This window comes from Monosiga brevicollis, genomic scaffold (assembly GCF_000002865.3).
Source record: "Monosiga brevicollis MX1 MONBRscaffold_39 genomic scaffold, whole genome shotgun sequence".
NCBI lineage: Eukaryota > Choanoflagellata > Craspedida > Salpingoecidae > Monosiga > Monosiga brevicollis.
This window is the reverse complement of record NW_001865076.1, coordinates 212,783-237,062: the sequence shown is the minus strand read 5'-3', so window position 1 is coordinate 237,062 and position 24,280 is coordinate 212,783. Positions and strand designations below refer to the sequence as shown.

The following is a 24,280-nucleotide window of genomic DNA, read 5'->3' as shown; positions in this document are numbered from 1 at the left end:
GAGAGGCTGCGTGACCGATGACACCGCTCGTGTGCCAGTTCGCTCGCCTCCGTGCACCAAAAAAACATAGATAGAGCACAAGTCATTCGTCACAGCGCTCAGCGTCTCGGCTCGGCCCGGCCTTATCTGCGCAGCGATCGCCTGCTCGTCCGCCAACCCTCAAGGCGGCGACCTTTGATCAAAGTTGCATTGTGTTTCAAAGCAGAGCGTGCAGCCCAAGCAGAATTTTGTCGGCAGCGTCACCGCCGCACGCTAGAACACTTCCCGAGCCTCGCGTACGTCTGCCTGCATCTTGAATCGCTCTGCCCGACTCGGCGACATTTGCTGCTTGTGAAACAACCGTACGCGGCTCAAGGAAAGTATCAACCATGGGTCAACATGAAAACTCATCTGTTGGCGACCATTGCATTCCATCCCATCCCATGCAGGTGTTGTCGTGCGCTTGGGCTGAGTGATCCTTGAACGCTCGCCCTTGGTCTCGGTTGCACCAGCATCAAGACTGCAGGTTTGGGTTAAGGCGAGGGGTTCCTCGCCGCAACGTCAGTCTCAATGACGACGGCGCTCAACGCCATGCAAACCTCCCACACCCTGGAGCGTGCCAACCGCGGCTCATCGCAGACTGATTTGTCGACGTCTGAGAGCATCGTCGATACCTACCATGGCGCTCTCTACAGCTGGTGCGTGTCATGAGTTGATACCTCTCGCCATTTCTGGGGCCCTGGTGCATGCCAAGCCAAAGAGTGGTTTAGGTCTCGCTGAACGTCCCCACTCTTGCGTGCTCACAAAGTCCTTTGAACCCTCCCCTTACTTCTGACCTGAAACCCTTTAGCATGCAAGGGGATCCCGAGGGCTGGCGTACACTGACGGATGGGTACATTGGTCTGCGCGTCGTTCACGATCGAGCCTCGATTGAGCATCCCTTCCGCATCGTCTCCACGGGCAAAGGACGCGAGGTAAGCCGAGCGTGGTGTGGGATTACAGTCGGTCGAGAACGGCATTCTTGTGTACCACCGACCCCCCATGACCCAAAAGCTATCTCTTTTCCTTGGGGATGTATCAACTCATGGGCCAAACGTTGTGGTGCAGCTCAACCTGAAGATCACAGCGGAGACCCGCCTCAAGCGCACCAAAGATACCTTTATCCAATGGCATGCCAAAGGCTCTTGCCTATCCTACGGCGTACAGCTCGTGGCCAGTGCCGCCACAGACAAGGTGAGCATAAGCCCTCCTGCTCGGACCCAACACCGTGCTGCTGGCCCAGGCATTTGACTAACCGCTAGCCCTCGTGCCATGAGTAGCTGCTGCAACACTTGCAAGCTGGCGTTCAGTTGGCCAAAACGGCCGCCGAAGCCAAGCTACGAAATGCCGAGGCCCAGCACCGGCTCTCCCACCTGAACCGGACCGGTCAGACCACCGAGGCCTATCAATTTCTGACTGACATGTCCAAAAAGGAGGACAAGCAGAACAAAGTCCTGCTCAAGGTACAGTTTCGTCGCCCTTTTTTTGCTCCTCCATGCACCCATCCTCGCTCCTCTTGGCCTGTACTCCATAAACGGGGTTGCTGTTTGGTGCGTGGTGTGCAGATTCACTTTCCCGAGGCCGGCTCAACAATGACTCTGCACGATCCGTCTCAACGCCTGACGGATGTTATTGAGCACATTGCGCGAAAGCGCAAGCTCGATGCCCACACCATTGGCGTGCGGCTCACCGAAGCGGGCAACATTCTCAGCTCCACCGACCTCACCACCATGACCGTCGCTGACGTGACCAACAAGACCCTCCATCTGGTTCATCTCCTGGACGTGGTGGACACCAAACGCGACAAATCCACGGCCCTGGCCGTGCTCACACAAAACAACGCCGGCAAGCCGCGCCGTCGAAGCAGTACCACAGAGATGGTATTCTTCCAGGTGCACCTGCCCGATGGCGGCGAAACGGTTGTCTCCGTCCCAGAGATGATGTCGATGGGTGAACTGCTCTTTTACATTGCTGAGAAGCGCTCCCTCAGTGCAACCGACCTGGTCATGGCCGAGAATCCCAGCGGCCGCAAGCTAGTGCCGGTGGAAGGCGTTGTGCGCGACTGCAAGCGGCGCAAAATCTTTCTCGTCGAGGGAAAAATCACCCGCGCTCGCCGTGGCAGCATGTTTTCTGGGGCCTTCTCCAGCGTAAAGCGCGGAAACCGTCGCAACTCAAGTGCCACCCCTTCCACTGGGGTGGGACGAACACCCGTAAACCTGGAAGAGGAGCAGCGCCGGCGGCGCAAGCTGGAAATCTCCGAGCCCACCCTGCAGCGCGCTCCCTCCCAAACGTCGCTCAACGACGAACCCGAGGCCACTCGCCGCGATGTGCAGCGCCTCACATCTCTGCTTGCCGAGGGCGTCGCCCTGAGTGATGCGCGCATGCCCACCGGCTTTTGCGATTTGTGCCTCCGCACAAACTTGACCGAGGCCGTGCAGAACGATGTCGGCGTACGTAACTTTGTCCTCAATCAGATTGATCAGCACGGCGGGATTCGATCCCTGCTGCGCCGCAGCAACCCAGACTTGCGGTCCCTGTTTGGTGCTGCCGACAAGTTTAAGCGGACGCGAAGCGTGCGCTCAGCTGCGCCGGCCCCGCAGCCACCTTTGGGTGGGGCGCGTGGACGAGCCCCAGCCCCGCCTCTTCTCTTGGAGGTGGCCAGGGCAGCGGCCTCGCGGCATGGGGACGCCTCGCGCCGACGCGCCCCGGGACCACCCGGCCGCCAAAGCTCGAGCGACTCGCTACTGGCCAACAACTCGGACTTGACGGCCGTGACCGAATGTGACTCGGAGGAAGACGATTTGCCGGTGCGGACACCTCGTCGCTCCAACGAAACCATCTGGGACGAGACGGGTCCGCGGTCATCGCCCCATTCGCCAGCCCCCCAATATAGCCTGAGCCGCCAGAGCAGCTTGTGCTCCGTGGGGTCCCGTTCGGCCCTCAACTACTCTGATGGCAGCAAAATTATTCGTGGAGCCAGTGCCGCCGCCCTCATCAGCGAGGGCTCTGGTGTGCGCCGGGCTTTCCCGGCCGCCAGGACGCCTCCACCGCCAGCGCTACGGACCTCGCCCAGTCAGCCCCCGGTTTCTTCAGCGTCCCCTGTGTCAAGCCTCGCACCACCACAGCCTGGACCTAGCAGCCACGCGCCCGCTACTGCAACCCCGGCGCCGACACCCAGTGCCCCCCTACCCATGCCCTCGCTTGAAGGTATTGCTGCTGCTCGATCGGCGCTGAAAACCCGCGCCCGAACTCCACCTCCACCGCCAGCCCCCAAGCCCCCGCCACCTCGTGTGCTTGTGTTTCGCGAACTCGGCGATGGTCCCATGGACACGGATGTGGATGCGCTGGAAATCGAGGCACTGCCCCTGCCTCCATCAGCCATGACCTCGCGGCCCAGCTCTAGTGTCCAACCTGCGGACACGCCCGAGGGTCCAGTGGCGATGGTGCCGAGTCTGCATTCCGCCCCCTTGCCCACTGCCATGTCTGAAGATGCGTCTGCTAAGCGATTGCCCCCGCCGCCGGCGCCAAAGCCGGCCAGTCGCGCTGGCAGCGTGGTGGCCGTAACAGCAGCACCGCCGGCCGTGAGTGTCACATCTGTTCCTTCACCCGTCTCCGCAGGTGGCACCACAGGACCAAGTGACCCCTTCACAATGGAGATGGAAGTCCTGGACCCTTGTGTGTTTGCTTCCACTATGGATGCTGTTTTGGACTTGGAAATGGACCTTGGCTTGGGGGACATCACAGACGCCGACGTGCTGGCCATGCAGCCACCCGTCACACTGTCCACGGCCAACAGCGCAGCTTCTCTCCTCGATCGCGTGCCCAGCCCGCCATCTCTGCAGTCCGACTGTGCGCTGCCTCCACCACCGCCCAGCCTGGTAATGGATGCCTCGCCCGAGATTGTGGCTTCGGTCAATGCGCCAGCAGCCCCCATGCCACCACCGCCGCCCCCACCTTCCAGTGGTGATTTGGCGCTCGCGCCACCTCCTCCGCCTCCGCCACCTGCGCCTGTCCTGATGACCCAGGCAACCCGCGACAGCCACAGCGATTCGGACGATGATCTCGACTTTGTGCCGCCACCACCCCCACCTCTTGATGCACGTGAGCTACGCCCGCGCTTGTTTGGATCCCGCCAAGCGTCGTGTGAGCTGCTCGATGTACCGCCGCCCCCGCCGCTGGATGAGAATCTTTCCATGGTGGCGGAAACCTCGGTGGCCCAGGCGTCTGAGGCAAGTACGCCCAAACCAAACAATGGTGCACCAGCACCACCGCCTCCGCCCCCTCCACCGCCGTCTGGTGCCACTTTATTGGCGTCACCCACCTCAAGTTCAGCGCCGTCTTCCTTTGCGACACCACCGCCACGCTCCGGTACTGGGCCGATGAGTGTACCCCCATCGGCTGAACGAGGATCGCTGTTGGCTTCATTACGTGATCCCGGTAACAAATCCAGGTTGCGCAGTGTGCACGACAGCAGCGAGCCTTCTTCACCGGCAGCCGCCACTCCACACGCAGTGTTGATGGCTTCTATTGGTTCGGGCCAAGGCCAGAAGTCGCTCCGCCGGGTGCGGGCGACACCCACCTCGGCACGTTCGCCAGGCCAACGCAACTCCCTCACGACTGCCCTGGTCAATGCCATGGATGCACGGCGAGGGGCCATGTCGGATAGTGAAGATGGTAGGTACTTTGCGCGCTTGTGAGGTGACCGAAGTTTCAACCCCCTCTTGAGGAGCCTATCCGTTGACCCTTTGCTATGAGACGTTACCTCATCTTTTTTTTTTTCTTTCTTTCTCTTTTTTTTCTTCCTTGCCTCGTAGATGAACAATCGGACTCTGACTGGGAGGATTAGAATCCGAGGAGCCGGCCGAGTCAGTCTGGATGTCATTATTGTTTGCTGATCGTTGTGGTCATCATCTTAGCCCCTTCTTTTGAGAGTCGTTACACGCAAGATCATTGTGTCTCCCTTGCCCCTCATCGTCCTTCTTTCTTAATAATCGACATGATAATCCACTGGGCCAGGTTGTGAGCTGACGGGAGAATGTGAGCACTGTTAGATTTGTTGTAGCGAACAACGGTCGTATGTTCTCGGCGGTGGCGTTATGAGCCTTGGGTAGGGACTGTCGTTGGTGCGGGCGTGGTTTTTGCGGCAGAGCCAGCGGCGTGAGAGGCGACGGGGGCATCGTTGAGCACGAGCCATGCAATGACAATGTAGTAAAGCACAATGGGGTAAAGCACGAGCGCGCGGCGCTTGACGGGGCTTTGCCCAGACACAAATCCAAAAGAAGCTACGTGACAGAGCGGAGGAGCAAGTTTGGATGCCCCGTGAGCTGACAGAAAGTGATAGTAGGAAGAAGAGGGTGCGGCAAGAAGAGGGCGCGGCAGGCGCGATTGGTGACGAGAAGATGCGTACCGTAGATGGACCACGCGAGGGCCACGGCCACGACCAGCGTGCGCAAGGCGAGATGGGTGCTGATGGCGGAGATGAGCTTGAGGAGCAAGCATGCCGTGACCAGGGGTAAGATGCAATATCCTAAAACGCAGAGACCTTGAAAAAAGGTTCTGAAGATGTGGCCAGCCCAACGAAGCAAGAGGAATGAGAGGAGAGGTGCAAGTGTTCGGATAACGGGGAAGAGCTTGCGCCAGCATGTTTGGTGCGTACAGGGTACCGCCGAGAAGCTGATTGTTGACCGTGATTACGGTAGCTCCAACGCAAATGATGAAGAAAACGCCGGCAAAGACTTCAGACTGGAAGTCGGGACCGGCCGACGACCGCAGCATCAAAGCCAGCGTCATGGTCAGGATCATGGGACCCCACAAGTCCCAGTCCTACAAGCGTGGGGCCAGCATGAGGAGATGAGGAGGTACACGGCTGCCTGGGGCGGGCAAGATGCACGATCAAGTTGCTCAATGGCGCTGACTCATACATATCTCGAGGAGAATAGCACCGGCTGCGGTGCGGAGCAGCGGTGCAGCGGTGCAGGGGGGGAACGTACGTGTAAAAGGGCTTTGCTGCGATGCGGGACAAAGACGTAGTAAAACTTGCGACCGATAGCGACCAGGTCGCGTTTGAGCGTATCCCACACGGGCTCATCGAGCGTCATTTGAACCAGCTGCTGATCAGCCACCGCCTCCTGCATATGCCGCCGTCCCCAACGACGCGCCGACGAAAAAGGCGCAGCCAAAGCCTGTCAGCCTCAGCCAGCAATCACCCCTTGCTGCGTGCGACATGTCCACACGGTCCACGACGACAAATGCAGACCTACCTGGTCGATGGATCCAGCCAAATCATCAAAGTTGACATCATGCTCCACCGACGCAAACCCAATATCCCCCGACGCCATCGAGCTGCTCGCACTCCCCTCTCCCTCGTCCGGTGCCATCATCCTTCTCAAAATTAAAAAAACGAGAAAACGAGAAAAAATGCGCCAGAGACACAGAGAGAGAGAGAGAGTTTGAGAGAAAGTTTGAGAGAGAGAGAGAGAGTTTGAGAGAAAGTTTGAGAGAGAGAGAGAGAGTTTGAGAGAAAGTTAGAGAGAGAGAGAGAGAGCTTGAGAGAAAGTTTGAGAGAGAGAGAGAGAGACAATTGGTTTGAGAGACAGAGACAAGAGAGACAGAGACAGAAAGAGCGAGCGAGAGAGCGAGAGATGAAGATATGCCTCAAAAAAAATGGAAAAATTCAGAAGAAAAGGAGAGAATACATATAAGACGACGGCGGTCGGTATAAAGGGCATGTGAGATGGGATGAGAGGCAGCAACAAGAGTGCCATCATTCTAAGAATATGACTTTAGAAGTGGCGTGTGGGTGTGAGCGTCAAATCCGTCCTTCAACGCATTTGTGGGCGAGCGAAACGGCTAATGAAAAATGACTGAAGAGTATGAGTATGACTGAAGATATGCCAATGGATTAAATTAGGATACTCGGGAGGTAAGGAAGCGGTGTAGTCGGTGTATTGCATGCCTGCTGCTCGAGAGGTCTTATATTTATATTGATCAATTAGGATGGTCGGATGGCTAAAAAGAAAAGAAAGGAGAAGAGAGGGGACGGCCATAGAACGCCCCCTTCGGTTAACAGAGGTCGGTGCTCAGCACCAGGCACGAGATTTCAACTGTGGCGATGAAACCCCTCCGTCACAGGAGTACAACGCCCATGCAACGAGTTACAGGAAATAAAACACAGGGTAGCTGCACCGCTAAAGGGCATGGTCAGTGTCTAGGTGGCGGTTCATGTCGAGCTGGGTAGCGACGGCCACGCTGCAGATTGGGCAGGCAAAGCTTTCTCCGAGGCACACGAGGTCAGCCTCGGGTTCAGAGGCCGCCGATCCTTGTTGAGGCAACGCTTTCGCCATCGTGTCTTCGGCAATGCACACAACCTCATCCTCGCTGGCAACGGCCTGGGCGTCATAATCATCCTCCATCGTTTTTGGCAGGGGGCTTGCCTCTTTGAGCTTGTCCGGTGCGGTTGCCCGGCGCGCTCGCTGGGCTGGAGTTCGTTGCAACAGGTCAAGCACAGAGGTGCTGGCACGGCGCGGGGGCACACCTATAAAAAAACAAGGAATGAGGCGCATGGGCTTGACAAACACCTTCAAACATATATTCGGTGAAGGTCGGGTCACCAGCCAGACGTACTAGCGCCTGCAGAACGCTTGGCCGTGGGTTCATCCGTCTGCTCGGGTGGGCATGTTTCGTCGTGCTGCTTGCCAGATTTCTTCTTCTTTTTCTTCTTTCCATAGTCCTCCGGCTCGCGAATCTAGACGGCAGGATGGCTGAATAAAAGAGTTCAAGCGGCCAACGCTCGTACAAAAGTGGATAAGCGACAGCGGCAGAAGTGCCGGGCTGTGGCCCACCGACCTTGACGTAGTTGCCTCCACAATTACGCTGATGATCAGCCCACCAAGGGTCTCGCGGCGAGGGCGCACGGTTCATGGCACGTTTGACGAGCCCAAAGTAAGGCGATCGTTTCTGACAAGGACCCCTGATGGGCGAGTTGGTCCAACACAACAAAGTGAGGGTCACCTCAAGTGTCACGGAGCGGCATAGTACAATATGCTTGCAAGGAAGAGGTGGCAAGAAGGTGGTATAAGTCTTACTGGCACTGCCACCAGTGAACCCGATGCAAATCGACTTCGTCATGAAAGGTGTGAAAGACCGTGACCTGGCTTCCGGAAAGCACGTTGATCCGCTAAACACACAACAACAACAACAACACACACACACACACACACACACACACACACACACACACACACACACACACACACACACACACACAAAGGTGAGGAGGGTGCACGCTACTCTTTTTGCCCCCTTCCAGTAACACAGGCTCGGTGCCAGCATGCGGGGGCAATGGGTGCCAGGTGGGGCAGAGCGGGTAAATACCTGCATGTGGTAGTGAAAGTTGGGGCCGTGGGCATCTCGATCCCGCTCGCCCTTGGAGAGAAATAGGTAGGCTGCATGTGACTCGAATTGCAGTGGTATGAGCAGAGAGGCTCGTAGCTGGGGCAATGCAGGTGTCATGGCCGAGTGCAGGACGTTGCTGAGCTGGTTGGCAGCGTACCGTGAATCATTTCATGCAAAAGGGTGTTGACCAGGTCGGCGCGCGGACGATACCGCAGTAGAGGCTAAATAAATAAAAGAGAGTGAACTGGGGAGGACCAGAGCAAGTCTGCACGCGAGCAGGACCAATGTGGGGCCAATGGTCGAGGCGTTGGAGCATCCGGCATCAAGCTGACCTGAGAGAGTCGCACGCTGCACAATTGGCCATCGAAGCTGCAGACACCAGCGCACAACGTCATGCGCGCTGACCACTTGACCTGTCAAGTCCAGGTGAATCAAGGTGCGTGAGCAGAGCATACGAGGGTCCAGCCTTGGACCTCGACCCACCTCGATGCCATCAAGCTTGGAATTGAAGAAGAGTCGATTAAAGATCTGAAACAGCTCGAAAATGTCTGGGTTTGGGTCAAGCGTCTGCACAGAGGGTGAGTGAGAGAGGGAGAGAGAGAGAGAGAGAGCGAGGGGCATGGAAGCGTCAGCGACATGGGTTCAAGACCGAAGCTCAATGAAGAACACAACTGAAGCAGCAGCACAATCCTTGGCACACGATAAAACACCATCTTCAATGATATGCATCCACCCACCTCCCAAGTCGGATCCACCACAGACAGCGCCGCCGGCAAACTCGCAAACCGATCCGGCAACCGCATCCCCGCGCTGCCCGCCGTCCTCGCTCCCGCATCAGCCATGATGATGATGCAGGAGCGATATCTGTCTGACGTCTGACAATTGCGACACTAATGTCATACTAAAATGTCAGAGAAAGTAGAGAGAGAAGAGTAAGAGAGAGAGAGACCACACACACACACACACACACACACACACACACACACACACACACACACACACACACACACGCGAGGCAGCCGTCATGGGGGCAGCCGCAGGGGCAGGGGGCGACAAGATGGGCAACAAGGCCAAGAGGGGTCGGGGGCAGCAAAAGGGCAGGGGGAAGAAGAAGACGGGGGGACGACCGGTGACACAGGTGGCAACGGCTCCGCTGGTCAAGCGCGTGGTTGAAAAGGGCCTCGTTGGGCGGCGATCCGGTCGAAAGCAGTAGGTGCCAATGACCAGGCCTCGGCTGCGCCCTTGCTGTTCGGTCAATCTGCGCTTGAACCCTTGTGCTGACCTGCTTTGCTGTGAATAGTGCGGCTGCCATTGCCTATATGCATCAGCTCAACAAGGATTTGGCGCACGCGCAGGCCAATCAAGAGACGCACCGTGCTGCTGCCATCGAACAGGAGCTGACCGAGTTGGGAGGGATCGAGGCCTACCAGCAATTCTCCCTCAAGAGCGAGTCGCGTGGCGTGACCAATAGCTCGCGCTGGGTCGTCAGCATGCTGCGCGAGGCTCAATTACATTCTCCAGCAGGCCGACAAGAGGCATTTGGCGCACCCCTCCCCCAGCTGGCTCTGCTTGACGTGGGCGCGCTGGACGACAATTACCGACGCGAGCGCGCTTGGATCGCCACCCGAGCCATTGACCTCAACTCCCAGCACCCGTTTGTGGAAAAGTGCGATTTTTTCACCGTGCCGGATGAGCCGCGCTACCATGTCATTTCCTTGTGCCTGGTCATCAACTTTGTCCCTTCCCCCGCCCAGCGCGGTGCCATGCTGCGTCGGTGCCACGAGTTGCTACATCCCGATGGTTGGTTAGCCCTCATGCTGCCTCTGGCCTGCGTCAACAACAGCCGGTACACCACCGAAGATCGTCTTTTGCAGATCTTGGGTGCCGTCGGGTTTGCCGTCCGGCAACGCAAGCATACCAAACGCCTGGCCTGTTATTGGTGCCAGCGCGTCGAACCGCAAACACCCGTGGCTCGAGAACTCCAAACCAAGGCAGTCCTCGTCGAGGGCGGCGGCCGCAACAACTTTGCTATCACACTCTGAGCCCGCGTCATTGGTATATTCTCTCATAGCTCCTTCTGTTTTTTTTTTTTTTTTTTGCATATTTCTAATCTTGTAAATGGTGGCTGCGCCACCCGGGTGTGGGGGCTTTCATGCCATGTCCTTCACAGCGTCAAATGAAACATACGCAAGAATCTCTTGTTTATTTCCCCCCTCGACTCTTGTCTATGAAAGCGCCACATCTGGAAAGTCTTGAATTGGAGGTCAACAAACGCAGCAACAACTCCATGTATATGCCCCCATGCCAAGCTTTCTGGGCCAAAACGGACGACACTCCAACACTCGCCCCCTCAAAGAAATTAAGAAAAAAAATCAAGAGTTACACACACACACACATGCAAAAAGTAGCAGCTACGATGAACATGGTATATAAGTCGCAATGCTGGTAGCGGGCCTTTACTCGGACAGGCTTTCCGGGTGTTCGGTTGCATTGATCAGGCGGGCCTCCTCTTCCTCGGCATTTGTGTCTACTCATCGTCAAGAGGCACAAAACAGCGAGTGAGCCGGGATTGCATCTGCCGCACGGCGTTTATGGCCGGGTCAGACGTACCTAGTTTCGGCACCTCGACAACAATGGTGCTGGACACGAGCTATATAGAGATGAATTCACCAGTGGGTCAAGTCAGCAGAGCCAAACAAGGCACGAGCGGGCGCCTTGAGACATTGTGGTTCATGCGGAAAACAAACCCCAGCAATGACATGGAAGGCCTGTGCCCAAACCACCACCACGGCCGCCAATGCCGTGCGACGGCGATGCGTGTAATTTTCCTGCCAGACCGCCCACAAAAAGTGTGAAGTTCACAGGCAGACACATGAATAGTCACAACTCGGCGAGCAAAACAGGCAGGCACTTACCGCGTAGACGCTGTGATTGAGAATGTAGGTGGAGATGCCCAGCGAGATGACCCCGCATGCCGAAACGTAGGCGGCGGCGCCCAAGTACTTGTGAGTCAGGAGGAAGCTGCGCTTCAGATTGACATTGCTCGACATGAAGTACACAAAGGCACCATAGATAAACTGGAAAGTCAGCAGCATCAAAGCTACGAGGTTGCAGGCCAGAGCAGGGGTCGCATGTCAGGCAGCCGCAGACCAAACAAGGCCATGGCAAATGGGTGGGTAGGGTCGATATTCATCTTTGCACTGTCGTGCACGGGGGCAGGTCACATACTCGCAAGGCCCAGCCAGGAGTGGATCGAAGCCAGGTGCGGCTTCTTGCCCGCAGCATGATTCTTAAAGGCCTGTGAAAGGTCAAGAGGGCAGTGAGGCGGCCCAGCTACACAAGCGCGACACCGCACATGGAGGCGAACTGGGAGCACTTACCACTGCAGCGCCCACCCAGCCCAGGGCCAAGGCAATCAGGTTCATAAAGGCATGATAGCGCTGACAAGAGAATCAAATTGAGCAGCAGGATTGTGAGTCGCTGTGTTGCGCATCGAAAGAGAAATGAAAGCCACTTCGGGCCAAGTGGATGCAAGGAACAATCTACAAGGCGTACTGTCCAGATCAGACCTTGCGGAGATCACGGGGTGCAAAAACCAAAGGGGCGGTCTTGTAGGCACTCAGGCTCTCGGCAATGCAAAAGAGCCAGGCCACGCTCAAGAGAAGAGGGTGATAGTTAAAGGCCAAGACTGTCGGTGCAGATTCGTGTGTGTTGTGAAAAGAAACAAAAACGCGAACACTGTGAGTGGACGATTCGACATGCAGAAGACGTGGTGTTTCGGGATACGCACCACATTCGCCGCTCGGGTAGCAGAGCTGGTTCAAGGCCCCATCCCAGCGCAACATGGCAGCCAGCAGGATGAAGTAGGTGATGTACTGCAGGGGGGGAAAGAGGCGATGGGCGAGTTAAGTCAAGTGGATAGCATGCCGTGGCCGTCAAAGTGTCGAATCGTACCAGAATTCGCATCAAAAAGCCATTGGATTCGTGTCGTGCCTTGCCAAAGCCTGCATACCCAGCCATCATTCATGTGTCAGGAACACACAGGAGCGTTGTTCGCCGGGGTGGTATGCCTGCTGCAACGTACCAAGCAAGAGGACGTCGGCCACGATCACAGCCACGGTGGCCGTCAGCGACAAGCCCACGCCCACGCTAGACCATGATGGCCAATCACACCAAAGGACCACATGAGTCGCGTACGAGATCTCCGGGCGTCAGATGTTTGTTCGGCATGAAGTGACATCTCGAAATCCACCCTGCTTTCACAACCCAAATGCCAAGAATCTCTACCACCTCAAACCCCTCCCCCATCTCCCCCCCTCTCCCCTCTTCCCTGACCAGTCCCCCCCCTTGCGCACACACACACGCAGAGGAGCAGGGGGGAGGGGCGTACCTGTTGGCATCAATCTCATGCTGCGACACCATGATGATCTCGTTTTTTCTTCTTGATCTCCTGCTGCTCCAAAATGAACATTTTTGCTGACATTATTCACAATTTTGAATGTACCTCTTCTAAGTTTATTCACGACAAAACGAGGTGAGCATGCATTGAAGAGGTTAAAAGCGCGATTAGTGAAGTTTGTGTAGTTTCGTTAATGTGTGTAGTGTAAGTTGTTGCAGGTGATGTCGGTGCTTTGATCGATTTGCTTTTGGTGTTTGAGGTGCTCATTGGCATTTTTTTTTCTCGAGTGTGGCTGCTGCTTCGGTGTATGCCGTTTCGCTTGCTTGGCCATCGCTTGACAGGTAGTGGATCCAGACGGTCTTTCTGCTTTATTGGAACTGTGCTAGCAACCTCAACGCCTGCCGTCCCTTTGCTCAAGGTGAGCGACACGAGGCCACTGTCACTGACAATCATCCATCACGCGTGATCTCAACTTCTGTACTGACTTTCAACGATGAGTTTAGAGCAACAACCAGTTTGTTTCTCCGCACAGAGTGTGGACCTTACGGTCAGTCATCCACAGAGACTCGGTTCCCACCATGAGCTCCCGCAAAATCCACCTTATTGCCTGGCTGCCGTATTGGATCACGCATCCCACTCGGCGGTTCTCTGAGTTCGAGTCCGACAAAAGTACATTTGAATTTGGAGGGGGCTTATGAGATTGGTCATGCAAATTGTGCTGAGTGATAGACACCGAACACCGTGACCATGAGTGATGATGGAGCGCAGCTGTGGGATGCGTGTGGTTCATCAGATCCACAAAAGGCGCTGCAGCTGTTGACCAGTTGGGACCAACAACGTATTCGACGTGCTGCCCAATACAAAGGTGGTTGGGTACGTATGCTGTTTGGTATGATGTTGTGTGATATTGGTTACACTTTGAATATGTCACTAGATGGGGTGACGTTATGGTATCACATGGGACATATACTGCATGTTTGCATCATCCCACAGGGCAGTACACCACTGCACAATGCCTGCGGTAAGGGTCATGTCAAGGTGGTGGAGATGCTGTTGAAGCACGGTGCTGATGCTAAAGCCAAGGACAACGTCAGTACAGTACCTCCCTCTTCCCCCCTTGACCCCCATTGTGATGGTGCACCTGTACCACACGATGCTGATGATGATGATGCTGATGCTGATGCTGTACCTGTACGTCATGCTGATGCATCATCCCACAGTGCGGCAATACACCACTGCACTGGGCCTGCTATCACGGTCATGTCAAGGTGGTGGAGATGCTGTTGAAGCACGGTGCTGATGCTAAAGCCAAGAACAACGTCAGTACAGTACCTCCCTCCTCTCCCCCTTTACCCCCTCTGGCTGCTGCTCCTGCTCCCGCTGCCCCGTCGCGTTTGCCCCCGTCCCCCGTCCCCTCGCCCCTCTACACCCTGCCCACTTCTTCTTTCCCGCTCTTCCTTTTCTTTTCCGCTATCCCTCTTCATCCCCCGTTTTGCGTCCGCGTTGTGTCGGAGCTACCTGCGACTTGCCTTCAATCCGGGCACCATCCCACCCCTTGTTATCGCGCCTCTGCCTCCCTTGCGCACCCAAGCAGCTTTGAATGACCGTTTCCTAATTTTTTTGCCTCGATCTCCCCCGTACCCACCCTCTGATGCTCCCATTCTGGTGCACCTGTGGCATATGACAATGATGTTGTACGTCATGCTGATGCATGGACCCGCAGAACGGCACGACACCACTGCACAAGGCCTGCAGTGAGGGTGATGTCAAGGTGGTGGAGATGCTGTTGAAGCACGGCGTGGATGCTAAAGCCAAGAACAACGTTCGTACTTGCCTCTCTTTGCCGGGGCTGTAGCTTAAGCCTTGTGCTTGCTGTGTCTGCATTTTTTGCTGGGCTCTGCGCCCCGCAACGCTCTTGTTGACCTGCTTTATTTTCGCTGGTCTTCGTGCTTGACCTTGCCTCGTGCTTGACCTTTCTCACTTTTGCTGACGCTTTTGTTGATATTGTGTTGCTGGTGGTGGTTGTGGTTGTGGCGGTGGCTCATCAACCTGCAGGATGGCACGACAACACTGCACAGCGCCTGCAGTTCTGGCCGAATGGAGGTGGTGGAGATGCTGTTGAAACTTGGCGTGGATGCTAAAGCTAAGACAAACGTTAGTAAAGTACCCTCCCTCCCCCTGTACGATGATACACCTATCTCACATGATGATGATGTGGCGGTGCATGGACCTGCAGGATGGCACGACAACACTGCACAGCGCCTGCAGTTCTGGCCGAATGGAGGTGGTGGAGATGCTGTTGAAGCTTGGCGTGGATGCTAAAGCTAAAACAAACGTTAGTACAGTACCCTCTCTCCCCCCGTCTCCCCTCCCTCCCCTGTACGATGATACACCCATCTCTCATGATGATGATGTGGCGGTGCATGGACCTGCAGGATGGCACGACAACACTGCACAGCGCCTGCAGCTCCGGCCGAGTGGAGGTGGTGGAGATGCTGTTGAAGCACGGCGTGGACGCTAAAATCGAGACGAACGTTCGTACCTGTCTCTCTTTGCCGGGGCCGCAGCTCATGGGTTGTACTTGCTGTGTCTGCATTTTTTGCTGGGCTCTGCGCCCCGCAACGCTTTCGTTGGCCTGCTTTATTTCCGCTGGTCTCGTGATTGACCTTGCTTCGTGCTTGACCTTTCTCACTTTTGCTGGCGCTTTTGTTGATATTGTGGTGCTGGGTCTGGCGATGTGCAACATGGTGGTGGTGGTGGTTGTGGCGGTGCATGGACCCGCAGGATGGCACGACACCACTGCACAGCGCCTGCAGCTCCGGCCGAGTGGAGGTGGTGGAGATGCTGTTGAAGCACGGCGTGGACGCTAAAATCGAGACGAACGTTCGTACCTGTCTCTCTTTGCCGGGGCCGCAGCTCATGGGTTGTACTTGCTGTGTCTGCATTTTTTGCTGGGCTCTGCGCCCCGCAACGCTTTCGTTGGCCTGCTTTATTTCCGCTGGTCTCGTGATTGACCTTGCTTCGTGCTTGACCTTTCTCACTTTTGCTGGCGCTTTTGTTGATATTGTGGTGCTGGGTCTGGCGATGTGCAACATGGTGGTGGTGGTGGTTGTGGCGGTGCATGGACCCGCAGGATGGCACGACACCACTGCACAGGGCCTGCAGTAAGGGCGATGAAGGTGGTGGAGATGCTGTTGAAACTTGGCGTGGATGCTAAAGCTAAGACAAACGTCAGTACAGTACCCCCTTCCCCCCGCTCCCCTCCCTCCCCCTGTACGATGATACACCTATCTCACATGATGATGGTGTGGCGGTGCATGGACCTGCAGGATGGCACGACAACACTGCACAAGGCCTGCAGCTCCGGCCGAGTGGAGGTGGTGGAGATGCTGTTGAAGCTTGGTGTTGATATTGAAGCGAAGGACACGGTGAGTAGCCCCCTTACCTTGTCTGCGCTTTTTCCTGCATTTTTTCCTTCCTTGTCTTCCTGGTCTGCAGTTTTTCTTGACTTGCGTCGTTGTGTTATTGTGATTGTCTTTTTCTTGAATTTTGTTGGTTTGCTTTGCTTGTGCACTCGCGGCCGTTTATCGAGACCGTTGCATGCCACCTAGCTTGATCTGTTCTGTTCTGTTCTGTTTGTTTTGTGCCTGCGCCTGCTGTTTCACGCGCTGGTGTTTGTCTGAGGCTTTGGTGTTGACTCTCACGATGCCATGCGACTAATGATTGTGGCGGTGGCTCATCAACCCGCAGAATGGCACGACACCGCTGCACAGCGCCTGCAGGTTCGGCCGAGCGGAGGTGGTCAAGAAGCTGCTGAAGTGCGGCGCTGATGTCAAAGTCAAGGACACCGTGAGTACCCCCACTCCCCCGATTCGCACACAAGTCCAGAGCAAAGCTTATTATTCTAAGCAAACCAAAAAACAGCAGCAGCAGTAGAAGCAGCAGCACACCGGTTTCTCCTCGGCACGTCTCTCCTGTCACCTGATTGTCCTTCTTTTTTGTTTTGCTTTCCTTTATTTACTCCTGCTCCTCATCAACTTTCTTTTTTCTCCACCCGCCCTGGTGCGCCGTGATTTCTTCCCACTGTCACTCACCTTGTTTCACACCCACACGTTCTACTTTTTCTTGTATTTTGCGTGCTTACGAGTGCTCCTGATGGAGGTCTTTGCCATTGGAAGCTTTTCCTGGCCAAGCCTGCTCTACTATTGTCGTTTGCCTTCATTTGCGTGCTCAAATATATACAATCGTCAACCTTGCCGGCACCCAAACACAAAGCTTCCGCCTTTCATCACCTTGAAACCAAAGGATGTGATGGCCCGCTGATTGCTTGATGTGTGGCTTGCAGAACGGCAAGACACCGCTAGATGTGGTGCCTTCTTATGGTGACAATATTCGGCCCGTGTTGGACGCCTTTGCCATCCCTCTCGCCTGGCTGCCGCCACTGCCCAGCCCCGCACCCACCCTAGAGGTAGGCGCTTTATTGTGTGTCTCAGAGTGGTGCTTGACACACGCATCCCTCATTCGACCTGTTGCTTGTGGTCAACGGCATCAAATGACACTAAACAACCCCATCAGACCACAGCCTCTGCCGTGGTGGCGGTGGACACTTGGCTCAAGCCGCTCTTGCCCGAGCACAACACCACCCATCCCCTCCCCCATCTCGACGCCTTCATCACTGGGGCTTTATCGCACCTCCCCAATCAGGGCGTGGTTGCCGATATGAAACAAACCATAAACGAGGCGCCGTTGTTTTTTTCTTCCATGAACTGGACTGGTTTCCAGAAGATCACTGCCACAGCCCTTGACGCACTCGATCAAGCACTAAGGGTGCCAGAAGCACTGAACAACCGCTTGAGCCAGCTGGATTCAAGCTCTGACAATCTAGAAGCGGTGCTTCAAGAGTTGCATGCTCTCACAGCCAAGTTTAAGCTGAAAAAGATTCTTCATAAGCTACAGACTGCGCTAACAGCCTGCCCCGCGCCGCCTACGGCACCAGCATCCTCACCAAATGCACCGCCCACCAACCTGGCAGCGGCCCTGGACAAGGTCATTGCACTGAGCAAAGTGGGACCCGAGCTCCAAGAGCTGCTGACCAGCTCCAACAACAGTCTCAAGTGCCTGATTCTGTCATTCATCGATGCGCTGGACGCTGTGGCAAAAGCAGGAACGAGCGACACCATCCATCGCGTGGACACGTTACGGAATCTTGCGCGCTGCCAGGACGTGAGCGAAGCACCTCCGCCCAAGGTTTTGCCCGAGGCCTGGGAACAGCTTGTCCAAGCACACAATGAGCTCAGCTTATCCAAGCTGAACGGCCTTATGCAAGTTGCCCAATGGCAAGCCCCTCCCGATTACGAGCATCAGGGCTGGTACTTGACGTTTGTGCTTCACGAGTCACAGGCCTTGGTTAAGCAATTGCAAGACATGATCACATGGCAGGAGACGACGCTGTCTGCACTGAAATCATGCATGAGCTTGGCTAGCAATCTGGTCCAGGGTCATGTCGATGAGGATGGGGCGTCACACGAGGAACTAGACAAGCTACACGAACAAATCAAGGCTGCTGATAAGTTTTTGAGCGTTGCCCCGCAAGACATGCGCTCCGGGCTCGAGCAAAACCTGGCAGAATTGAAAAAACGACATGCTGCCTTACAAGAGCAACTTTCAGGACAATCGCGTGTGGACCACGTCATCGAGCTGACAGAGCTACTGCATCAACACTTTCCAACCCTACTGGTGTTTTTAAACCCCAGGCAGAGCTCTTTGGGTGCCCGCCTCTGCACCGTGCTCGGTCCAGATCTTCCGGCCACCCTAATTTTGGAGGCCATGACCGAGGTTGACCAGGGCTTGGCGCTCTCTAGTTTGGGCCGACTTGAAGTTCACTACGTCCAAAACCACAAAGTCTACAAAGCCCGTGCCGCGCTCCCGAGGTGTCCCGAACAAGATTTGGCCGTCAAGGAGTACGTTTTTGTTCAGCAGCGCAAGCAGGATCAGTGTCGCACCTTTCTCCGTGAACTCCGCGCCATGCGCCGGCTTGAGCATCCGCACATTGTCCCGGTTCTGCATGCACTGGTTGAAGTGAACAGCGGCCACCCGAGTGCGTTCTTGGTGCAGCCGTGGTGTGCGCAAGGTGACCTGCAGCAGTGGCTCAGCCGGGCCCGGCAGCAGGCCACCTCCAACATTGTTGCTGGGATAATGGCCCAGCTGCGAGCGGCCCTGGCTTTTATGCACAGCAGGGGTCTGGTGCACCGTGATGTCAAGCTGAGCAACGTCATGTTAGACGGCGAGGAGGATCAGCCCGTTGTGCGTCTGGGCGATTTTGATATCGCCAAGGCCGCCGTGGAAGCTACTATGCTGCCCTGCACCGCCACCGCATCAGTCGGAACATCAGGCTATGTGGCACCCGAAGTTCTCTTTGGCCGTGGTCGCGTGGGTGCGCGCCCAACGCAAGATGCCTTTTCATTCGGCTGCGTTCTCTATAATACTTACATGTTTCCGCAGACGGTGCCTCCTGCTCATCCGCAGCTGAAAGACGTGATTCAGCAATGTCAATGGAACTCGAAAGCTGACGCAACCATGCTCAACTTTCCGCACCTGGCCGCCGAGGTTGGTGCAACGTTTTTGTCCTGCTTCATGAACATGCACCTTTCTCTGCAACTGACCGATTCGTTGTTCATCTTGTAGATGTGCGATGCCACGAGTGATCTCTACAAGGAAACGCGGTCGTTTCTTTCCACGGACCCGAAAATGCGTCCAAGTCTTCTCAGTGCAGCCCAATTCACCCAGCAGCCGACCACTGTTGCTCACATTGCGCCCGCAGTCGAAATCTTACGCGACGCACCCGAGCTCGTGCCTGAGGTGTGTCAACGGCTCGATTCCGAGCGTTTGCGATGGAATGCACCGAACATGTGACTTATATCACGCTCTGGTCATTAGGTAACAGAGCTTTTGCAGCAGCTGAATGCCGACGGGCGGGGCCCAAAAAACATGATCGTGCAGCGAGTGGAGCGTGTGCAAAACGCTGTTCTGTGGGAGCGCTATAGCAGAAAGAGACGCGAGATGGTGCAGCACACGAAAGATCACGAGCACTTTGCTCGCCTCTGCACGGCAACCGTTGATGCGCTGCCGGGACAGCCGGCCTTACTTCAGGAGGCGCTTTGCCAGGAGCGCTTGTTATTTCATGGAATTGCTTATGACGACTCGCAGCGCGACAAGATTGTGCGCCTGGGCTTGGACTATCGCTTTGCCGGGAACGGGGCTGGTACTCGGTTTGGGCTGGGCGTCTACCACGCCGACCATCCGGGCAAGGTGTGAGCATTGCCGTGGACGAAAACGCTGCGAGTGATCTAAACGCATTTTTCCAAAATTAACCATGTTTTGGTGTGTTTTGCAGAGTCACCAGTATGCCACACCGGGACCGAACGGCGAGCGCATGTTGATCGTTACGCGAGCTCTTCTGGGTCAAGCTTTTGTTCATCAAGCACCCAGCTCTGGAGCGCTGGCCCCTCCACTCTTGCCCGAAGCGCCCAATAACGAACGGTACGTGAGCTGAGCTGACCGACCTTTTGCACATTGGCTACCACAGCCGAGTTATGCCCCCATCCAATTGCTTGCGGCTTTTTTCCTAGATACGACTCGGTCATTGCCACACCGGCCGGGCAGTTTCACGAGGTGGTTGTGTTTGACAATGATCAAATCTACCCCGAGCTAGTCGTCTACTACACAGCCGACTAGAACCTGCGTTGATTGGTTTCGACGACTGCAGGCGGCACGTGCATCAAGCGAGACTGTTCTGTTGCTTGGCAAAGTTGTAAAATTGCTATTGTGTGCATCCACTTGATTAATACCCATGTTAGATGCTTGGGCATCGCAGGATTTGAGGCGATGATGGAAACGCGCGCGCGCACACACACGCACAGACAGAGACAGCCAGACACATCGACAACCTCAAGGTTTGAATCTACTGCACGTAGTGTTTTGCTTTGAGATCACCGAGGATAAACTGCGTTTCAAGATTCATCTCGGCAAGACGGCCGATGTAGTCGTCAAAGCCCACAAAGTACAGCCGCGGCTGTACAGCACACTCCACGCCCGAATGGATAACCCCGTGTTCGTCCAAGAGTTGAGTGGTAATATTTTCCGACAAAAACCTGGCAAAGGGACCTACCAGCATTGAGCAATCAAACTCCTGTGTGAGCTGGCCAAACGAGGCAGAGAAACAGCCGATGCAACAAACCATGTTCGTAGTCGTAGCCGGTTGCCAAAAGCACGGCATCAAAGTCGGCACAATGACCATCCTTGAAGACCACCTGGGTGCCAAAGCGCCGGGAATTCAGGCGGTGAGGAGATACGAATTGCACGGACCTTGGTGGAACCACGGCTCGAGGTCACGAGGCATGCCCGACGCATGCCCCATTCAAGCTCATGATCTTACCGTCTTGGCTCCGGCAAAGCGGTCGACCTCTGACTTGAGCACGGCAATATCACCACGTCGGATGAGCTCCATGGTGCCAATGTCTTGTACAGGCGCACTAAAGGCAGCGGCGAAGCAAACGGCAATCAGATGAAGTTCACTGCCTCCACGTATCCGAGTTCAGCATGCATTCGCACCGATGGTGGGTCACGAAATCGAGCATCATGTTTGACTGCTTGAGCGTAACATTATACTGCAGGACGAGGTAGGGGTTGCCAAAAGGTAGCACGATCAGAGGTCAGATACATGCTGGCAGTTGGTCCAAGGTCGGGCAGACGAGGCAAGGCAAGAGCGAGAAAAACCAAAAAAAACCAAAAAAAAAACCCAGGCATTGACCTGTTCCACGTCACCCCAGATGAGTTTGTAAAGAGGGCCAGAGTCTCCATGCAGTGCCGGAGGTATGCGATGCATCAGGTCAAAGAGGTGGCCCACAATGCGGGTCACCCAGCGAGGGACCATGTGTACGGCGGACCGCAGCAGCACCGTGGGTTTGGCGTCATGCTCCCACAAGTCCAGAGCCAGCTCGCTTCCCGAGTTGCCAAACCCAACGACGAGCACACGTTGATTGGCAAACGCCGCGCCCGTCTGGTAGACCTATCAGACAGCAGCATGGAAGAGCAAGCACCATTGAGCTTGTTTGCCACACACTCCACCATTCCACCAGGAGGCCGTCCCCCAGCTTGATACCGCAGAGTGCAAGAGGGTTCCTTCAAATGTCTCTTGGCCGGGGAAGGACGGAATACGAGGTGTGCCCTCTTGCCCGGTCGCAACAATCAACGCGTTGCAGGTCCAAGTCAAGACGGGCGCATCGGCATTGCCAGTCTCTGTGTGCATGTCCAAGAGGTTGCCACGGGATCAGGTGAAAAGGCACGGCAGGCCAGCCAGACACACAGAGTTTTCGAGCCGGAGGTATTTATGCACGAGAGACACGCGTAGCAGCATACCGCGTGCTGAGACTACCCACGACTGGTTTGCGTCTTCATAGTGGGTAGCTATAACCTGGATGACATGGGTTTCTCAGTCAGCAGTCCTGGAGCATGAAGTGGCAGTGGACATTAAGGTTGGAAATCGTGTACCTCGGTGTGGCGGCGCACATTGTGCAATTCGGCATAGGCACGTTGATCTACATCCAAGGTCAGGAATCACGGGCAGCAGGGTAGTGACTTGAACCAATCATCGAGAACAATGGTTCGTGCAGGCGGTGGGAGGCCCGGTAAGCTGTACGGACATGCAGCGACCTGATCCTTGGAAAGGTACTCGGGAAAGTAATCGGGCAAGGGCTATAGACCAAGGAGGAAAACAGTGAGCATTTACGCTGTTGTGAGAACCAAATCAATCAGAACTGAGAGTAGCTGGAACTGAGAGAAGACGGACCATGTCGGGCAGCTCGGAAATGTCTCGGACGGTATGGAGATGCAGGCGCTCGTAGCGGCGGGCCCACGAGGAGCCGGGAACGTCCTTTTCCAGCACGACGTACGGGATCTATGGTGCGGGCAGTTTCACCAAATGCATGGGTCCGTTGACCAGTCCACGTTGGATTCTAGGTTTTAGCCTCCTTTTCTCCCTGTGGGGTCTTTGCGCGATGGCATGGCGCGGTGTGACATACCCGAGCCCGCTGAAGGCGTCCAGCCATGGAGAGGCCTGACGGGCACCAAGCACGCGCGATTGAGGCAAAGGCAGAGAGAAGAGACGGGGTGCAGAGCACGAGTGCCGACCAACCTGCGTGCCCGGCACCCACGACAAGCACATCGACATGCTGGGGCTCCTTGCTCAGGACATAGCCCTTGGGCCGGTCAACGCGTCGCACAGGGACCGAGTCTTGCCTAAACCGAGCCATCAAGAATGAATTCCGAGCCAAACCAAACCTCACAACCACTCACCTACCTTCACAATACCTCACTGCCACCCCTCCCCCAACCTGGCACGTACCCGATCTCACGCCGCGCGATGGTATTGAGCTGGAACAGACCGATCGCGATGAGGATCAGTCCGCCCTGAAGCAGATAACCGTTCCGCCACAACATGTTCTGTGTGTGTGTGTGTGTTTGCAGCGATAACTGCAACTTTTGCTACATAAAGTTGACATTGATCGCCATTGGAAACTGCATGTTTGGGCATAATTGCTACGGTAGTATCAGTCTCGTCGTGATCGGGGTCTGCTGCGTAATTTATGGTTGATGGGACGCATTGTGTTGCGGCTGGTGGTGGCAGGAAGGGCGGTGCATGATCAGCTGAATAGATTGCCCGTTTCTGTGGGCTGGCAGATGGCAGCAGCGACAGTCAAAGCCAAAGGCTTGAAACCAAAAGAAAAAAAAAATCAAGTAACGAGGTCGCCCCCACAAGCACCACACGACTACAGGAGTTAATAAACTATGGAAAACAAAAACAACCCCAGAGGGCCTGGCCTGGCGCCTCAGTGGTCCAACAGAGGCTGGTGCTCGTTGTTGACCTCGTAGTTGCGGGCGTTGCCGTGGTCGGAGAGAAGACTCTTGATCTCCACAAGCAGGCGGGAGGGTGTAATCTCATCGAGACCACCACCTTCACTGCCTTCTTTCTGCTTGGGGTTGAAAAACATGTGCCGGTACCACACTGCGGCAAAGCCAGCGCCCAGAAGGGGGCCAAACCAATAGATGATGTGATGCTTCCAGGCTACATTGGGGGAAAAATCATGACTGGGTGAGTGACAACGCCAGGGGGAAAAATAAAAGTCGGTCGGTCGGTCGGTTGGGGGATCAACTCGAGCGCGTGAGCGGCTGCCACGAACCCGTGTTCATCACCAGGGCTGGGCCAAAGGATCGAGCGGGGTTCATGGACGCGCCCGTGAGGGGGGCACCGATGCAAATGTCCACGACCACGGTGAGGCCAATCAGAAGGGGGGCCAAGGTGCCGTTGCCCTTGGGGTCCGCGGCGTTGGCAAAAATGACAAACATTAGCACAAAGGTCAACATCACCTGCCGCAACGCGCGATCAGAATGAGCAACTTGACAAGCAAGCCA

At 55.7% G+C, this 24,280-nt stretch overlaps 9 protein-coding genes across 9 annotated transcripts in view; 3 read left to right on the top strand and 6 right to left on the bottom strand.

The window, feature by feature from the left end:
* Nucleotides 1-549: 549 nt before the first annotated feature.
* On the top strand, nt 550-4,864 carry MONBRDRAFT_12455 (uncharacterized protein; the record flags this gene model as incomplete). Its single annotated transcript, XM_001750320.1, has 6 exons — nt 550-677; nt 830-953; nt 1,087-1,212; nt 1,299-1,481; nt 1,584-4,692; nt 4,833-4,864. The coding sequence occupies 6 exons, from the start codon at nt 550-552 to the stop codon at nt 4,862-4,864; spliced, it is 3,702 nt and encodes a 1,233-aa protein (XP_001750372.1).
* Nucleotides 4,865-5,112: 248 nt separating this feature from the next.
* On the bottom strand, nt 5,113-6,356 carry MONBRDRAFT_12454 (uncharacterized protein; the record flags this gene model as incomplete). The annotated part of the gene is made up of 5 exons (XM_001750281.1): nt 5,113-5,300; nt 5,426-5,545; nt 5,682-5,841; nt 6,009-6,146; nt 6,279-6,356. 5 exons carry the CDS (start codon nt 6,354-6,356, stop codon nt 5,113-5,115), a joined length of 684 nt encoding a protein of 227 aa, XP_001750333.1.
* An 849-nt stretch (nt 6,357-7,205) lies between these two features.
* On the bottom strand, nt 7,206-9,254 carry MONBRDRAFT_12453 (uncharacterized protein; the record flags this gene model as incomplete). The annotated part of the gene is made up of 7 exons (XM_001750280.1): nt 7,206-7,552; nt 7,642-7,762; nt 7,864-7,987; nt 8,103-8,194; nt 8,392-8,553; nt 8,896-8,979; nt 9,150-9,254. The coding sequence occupies 7 exons, from the start codon at nt 9,252-9,254 to the stop codon at nt 7,206-7,208; spliced, it is 1,035 nt and encodes a 344-aa protein (XP_001750332.1).
* A 182-nt stretch (nt 9,255-9,436) lies between these two features.
* On the top strand, nt 9,437-10,454 carry MONBRDRAFT_12452 (uncharacterized protein; the record flags this gene model as incomplete). Its single annotated transcript, XM_001750319.1, has 2 exons — nt 9,437-9,621; nt 9,713-10,454. 2 exons carry the CDS (start codon nt 9,437-9,439, stop codon nt 10,452-10,454), a joined length of 927 nt encoding a protein of 308 aa, XP_001750371.1.
* Nucleotides 10,455-10,868: 414 nt separating this feature from the next.
* On the bottom strand, nt 10,869-12,834 carry MONBRDRAFT_29853 (uncharacterized protein; the record flags this gene model as incomplete). Its single annotated transcript, XM_001750279.1, has 11 exons — nt 10,869-10,939; nt 11,023-11,062; nt 11,160-11,240; nt 11,328-11,512; nt 11,641-11,710; nt 11,793-11,852; nt 11,982-12,100; nt 12,203-12,287; nt 12,367-12,416; nt 12,497-12,561; nt 12,803-12,834. The coding sequence occupies 11 exons, from the start codon at nt 12,832-12,834 to the stop codon at nt 10,869-10,871; spliced, it is 858 nt and encodes a 285-aa protein (XP_001750331.1).
* A 1,905-nt stretch (nt 12,835-14,739) lies between these two features.
* MONBRDRAFT_12450 (uncharacterized protein) lies at nt 14,740-15,732 on the bottom strand (the record flags this gene model as incomplete). Its single annotated transcript, XM_001750278.1, has 2 exons — nt 14,740-14,900; nt 15,354-15,732. 2 exons carry the CDS (start codon nt 15,730-15,732, stop codon nt 14,740-14,742), a joined length of 540 nt encoding a protein of 179 aa, XP_001750330.1.
* Nucleotides 15,733-15,945: 213 nt separating this feature from the next.
* MONBRDRAFT_12449 (uncharacterized protein) lies at nt 15,946-20,545 on the top strand (the record flags this gene model as incomplete). Its single annotated transcript, XM_001750318.1, has 8 exons — nt 15,946-16,239; nt 16,562-16,660; nt 17,157-17,279; nt 17,594-19,417; nt 19,496-19,669; nt 19,748-20,119; nt 20,205-20,350; nt 20,440-20,545. 8 exons carry the CDS (start codon nt 15,946-15,948, stop codon nt 20,543-20,545), a joined length of 3,138 nt encoding a protein of 1,045 aa, XP_001750370.1.
* A 226-nt stretch (nt 20,546-20,771) lies between these two features.
* MONBRDRAFT_29851 (uncharacterized protein) lies at nt 20,772-23,308 on the bottom strand (the record flags this gene model as incomplete). The annotated part of the gene is made up of 11 exons (XM_001750277.1): nt 20,772-20,974; nt 21,048-21,120; nt 21,246-21,342; nt 21,422-21,477; nt 21,621-21,878; nt 22,361-22,407; nt 22,513-22,564; nt 22,659-22,766; nt 22,891-22,925; nt 23,004-23,107; nt 23,214-23,308. 11 exons carry the CDS (start codon nt 23,306-23,308, stop codon nt 20,772-20,774), a joined length of 1,128 nt encoding a protein of 375 aa, XP_001750329.1.
* A 389-nt stretch (nt 23,309-23,697) lies between these two features.
* MONBRDRAFT_29850 (uncharacterized protein) overlaps nt 23,698-24,280 on the bottom strand; it is a gene marked incomplete at both ends in the record, with an annotated part of 1,286 nt that continues 703 nt past the window's right edge. The window contains 2 exons of the mRNA XM_001750276.1: nt 23,698-23,933; nt 24,049-24,235. Of these exons, the coding sequence (XP_001750328.1) occupies nt 23,698-23,933; nt 24,049-24,235 (423 nt within the window). The remainder of the gene's footprint in view (nt 23,934-24,048; nt 24,236-24,280) is intronic.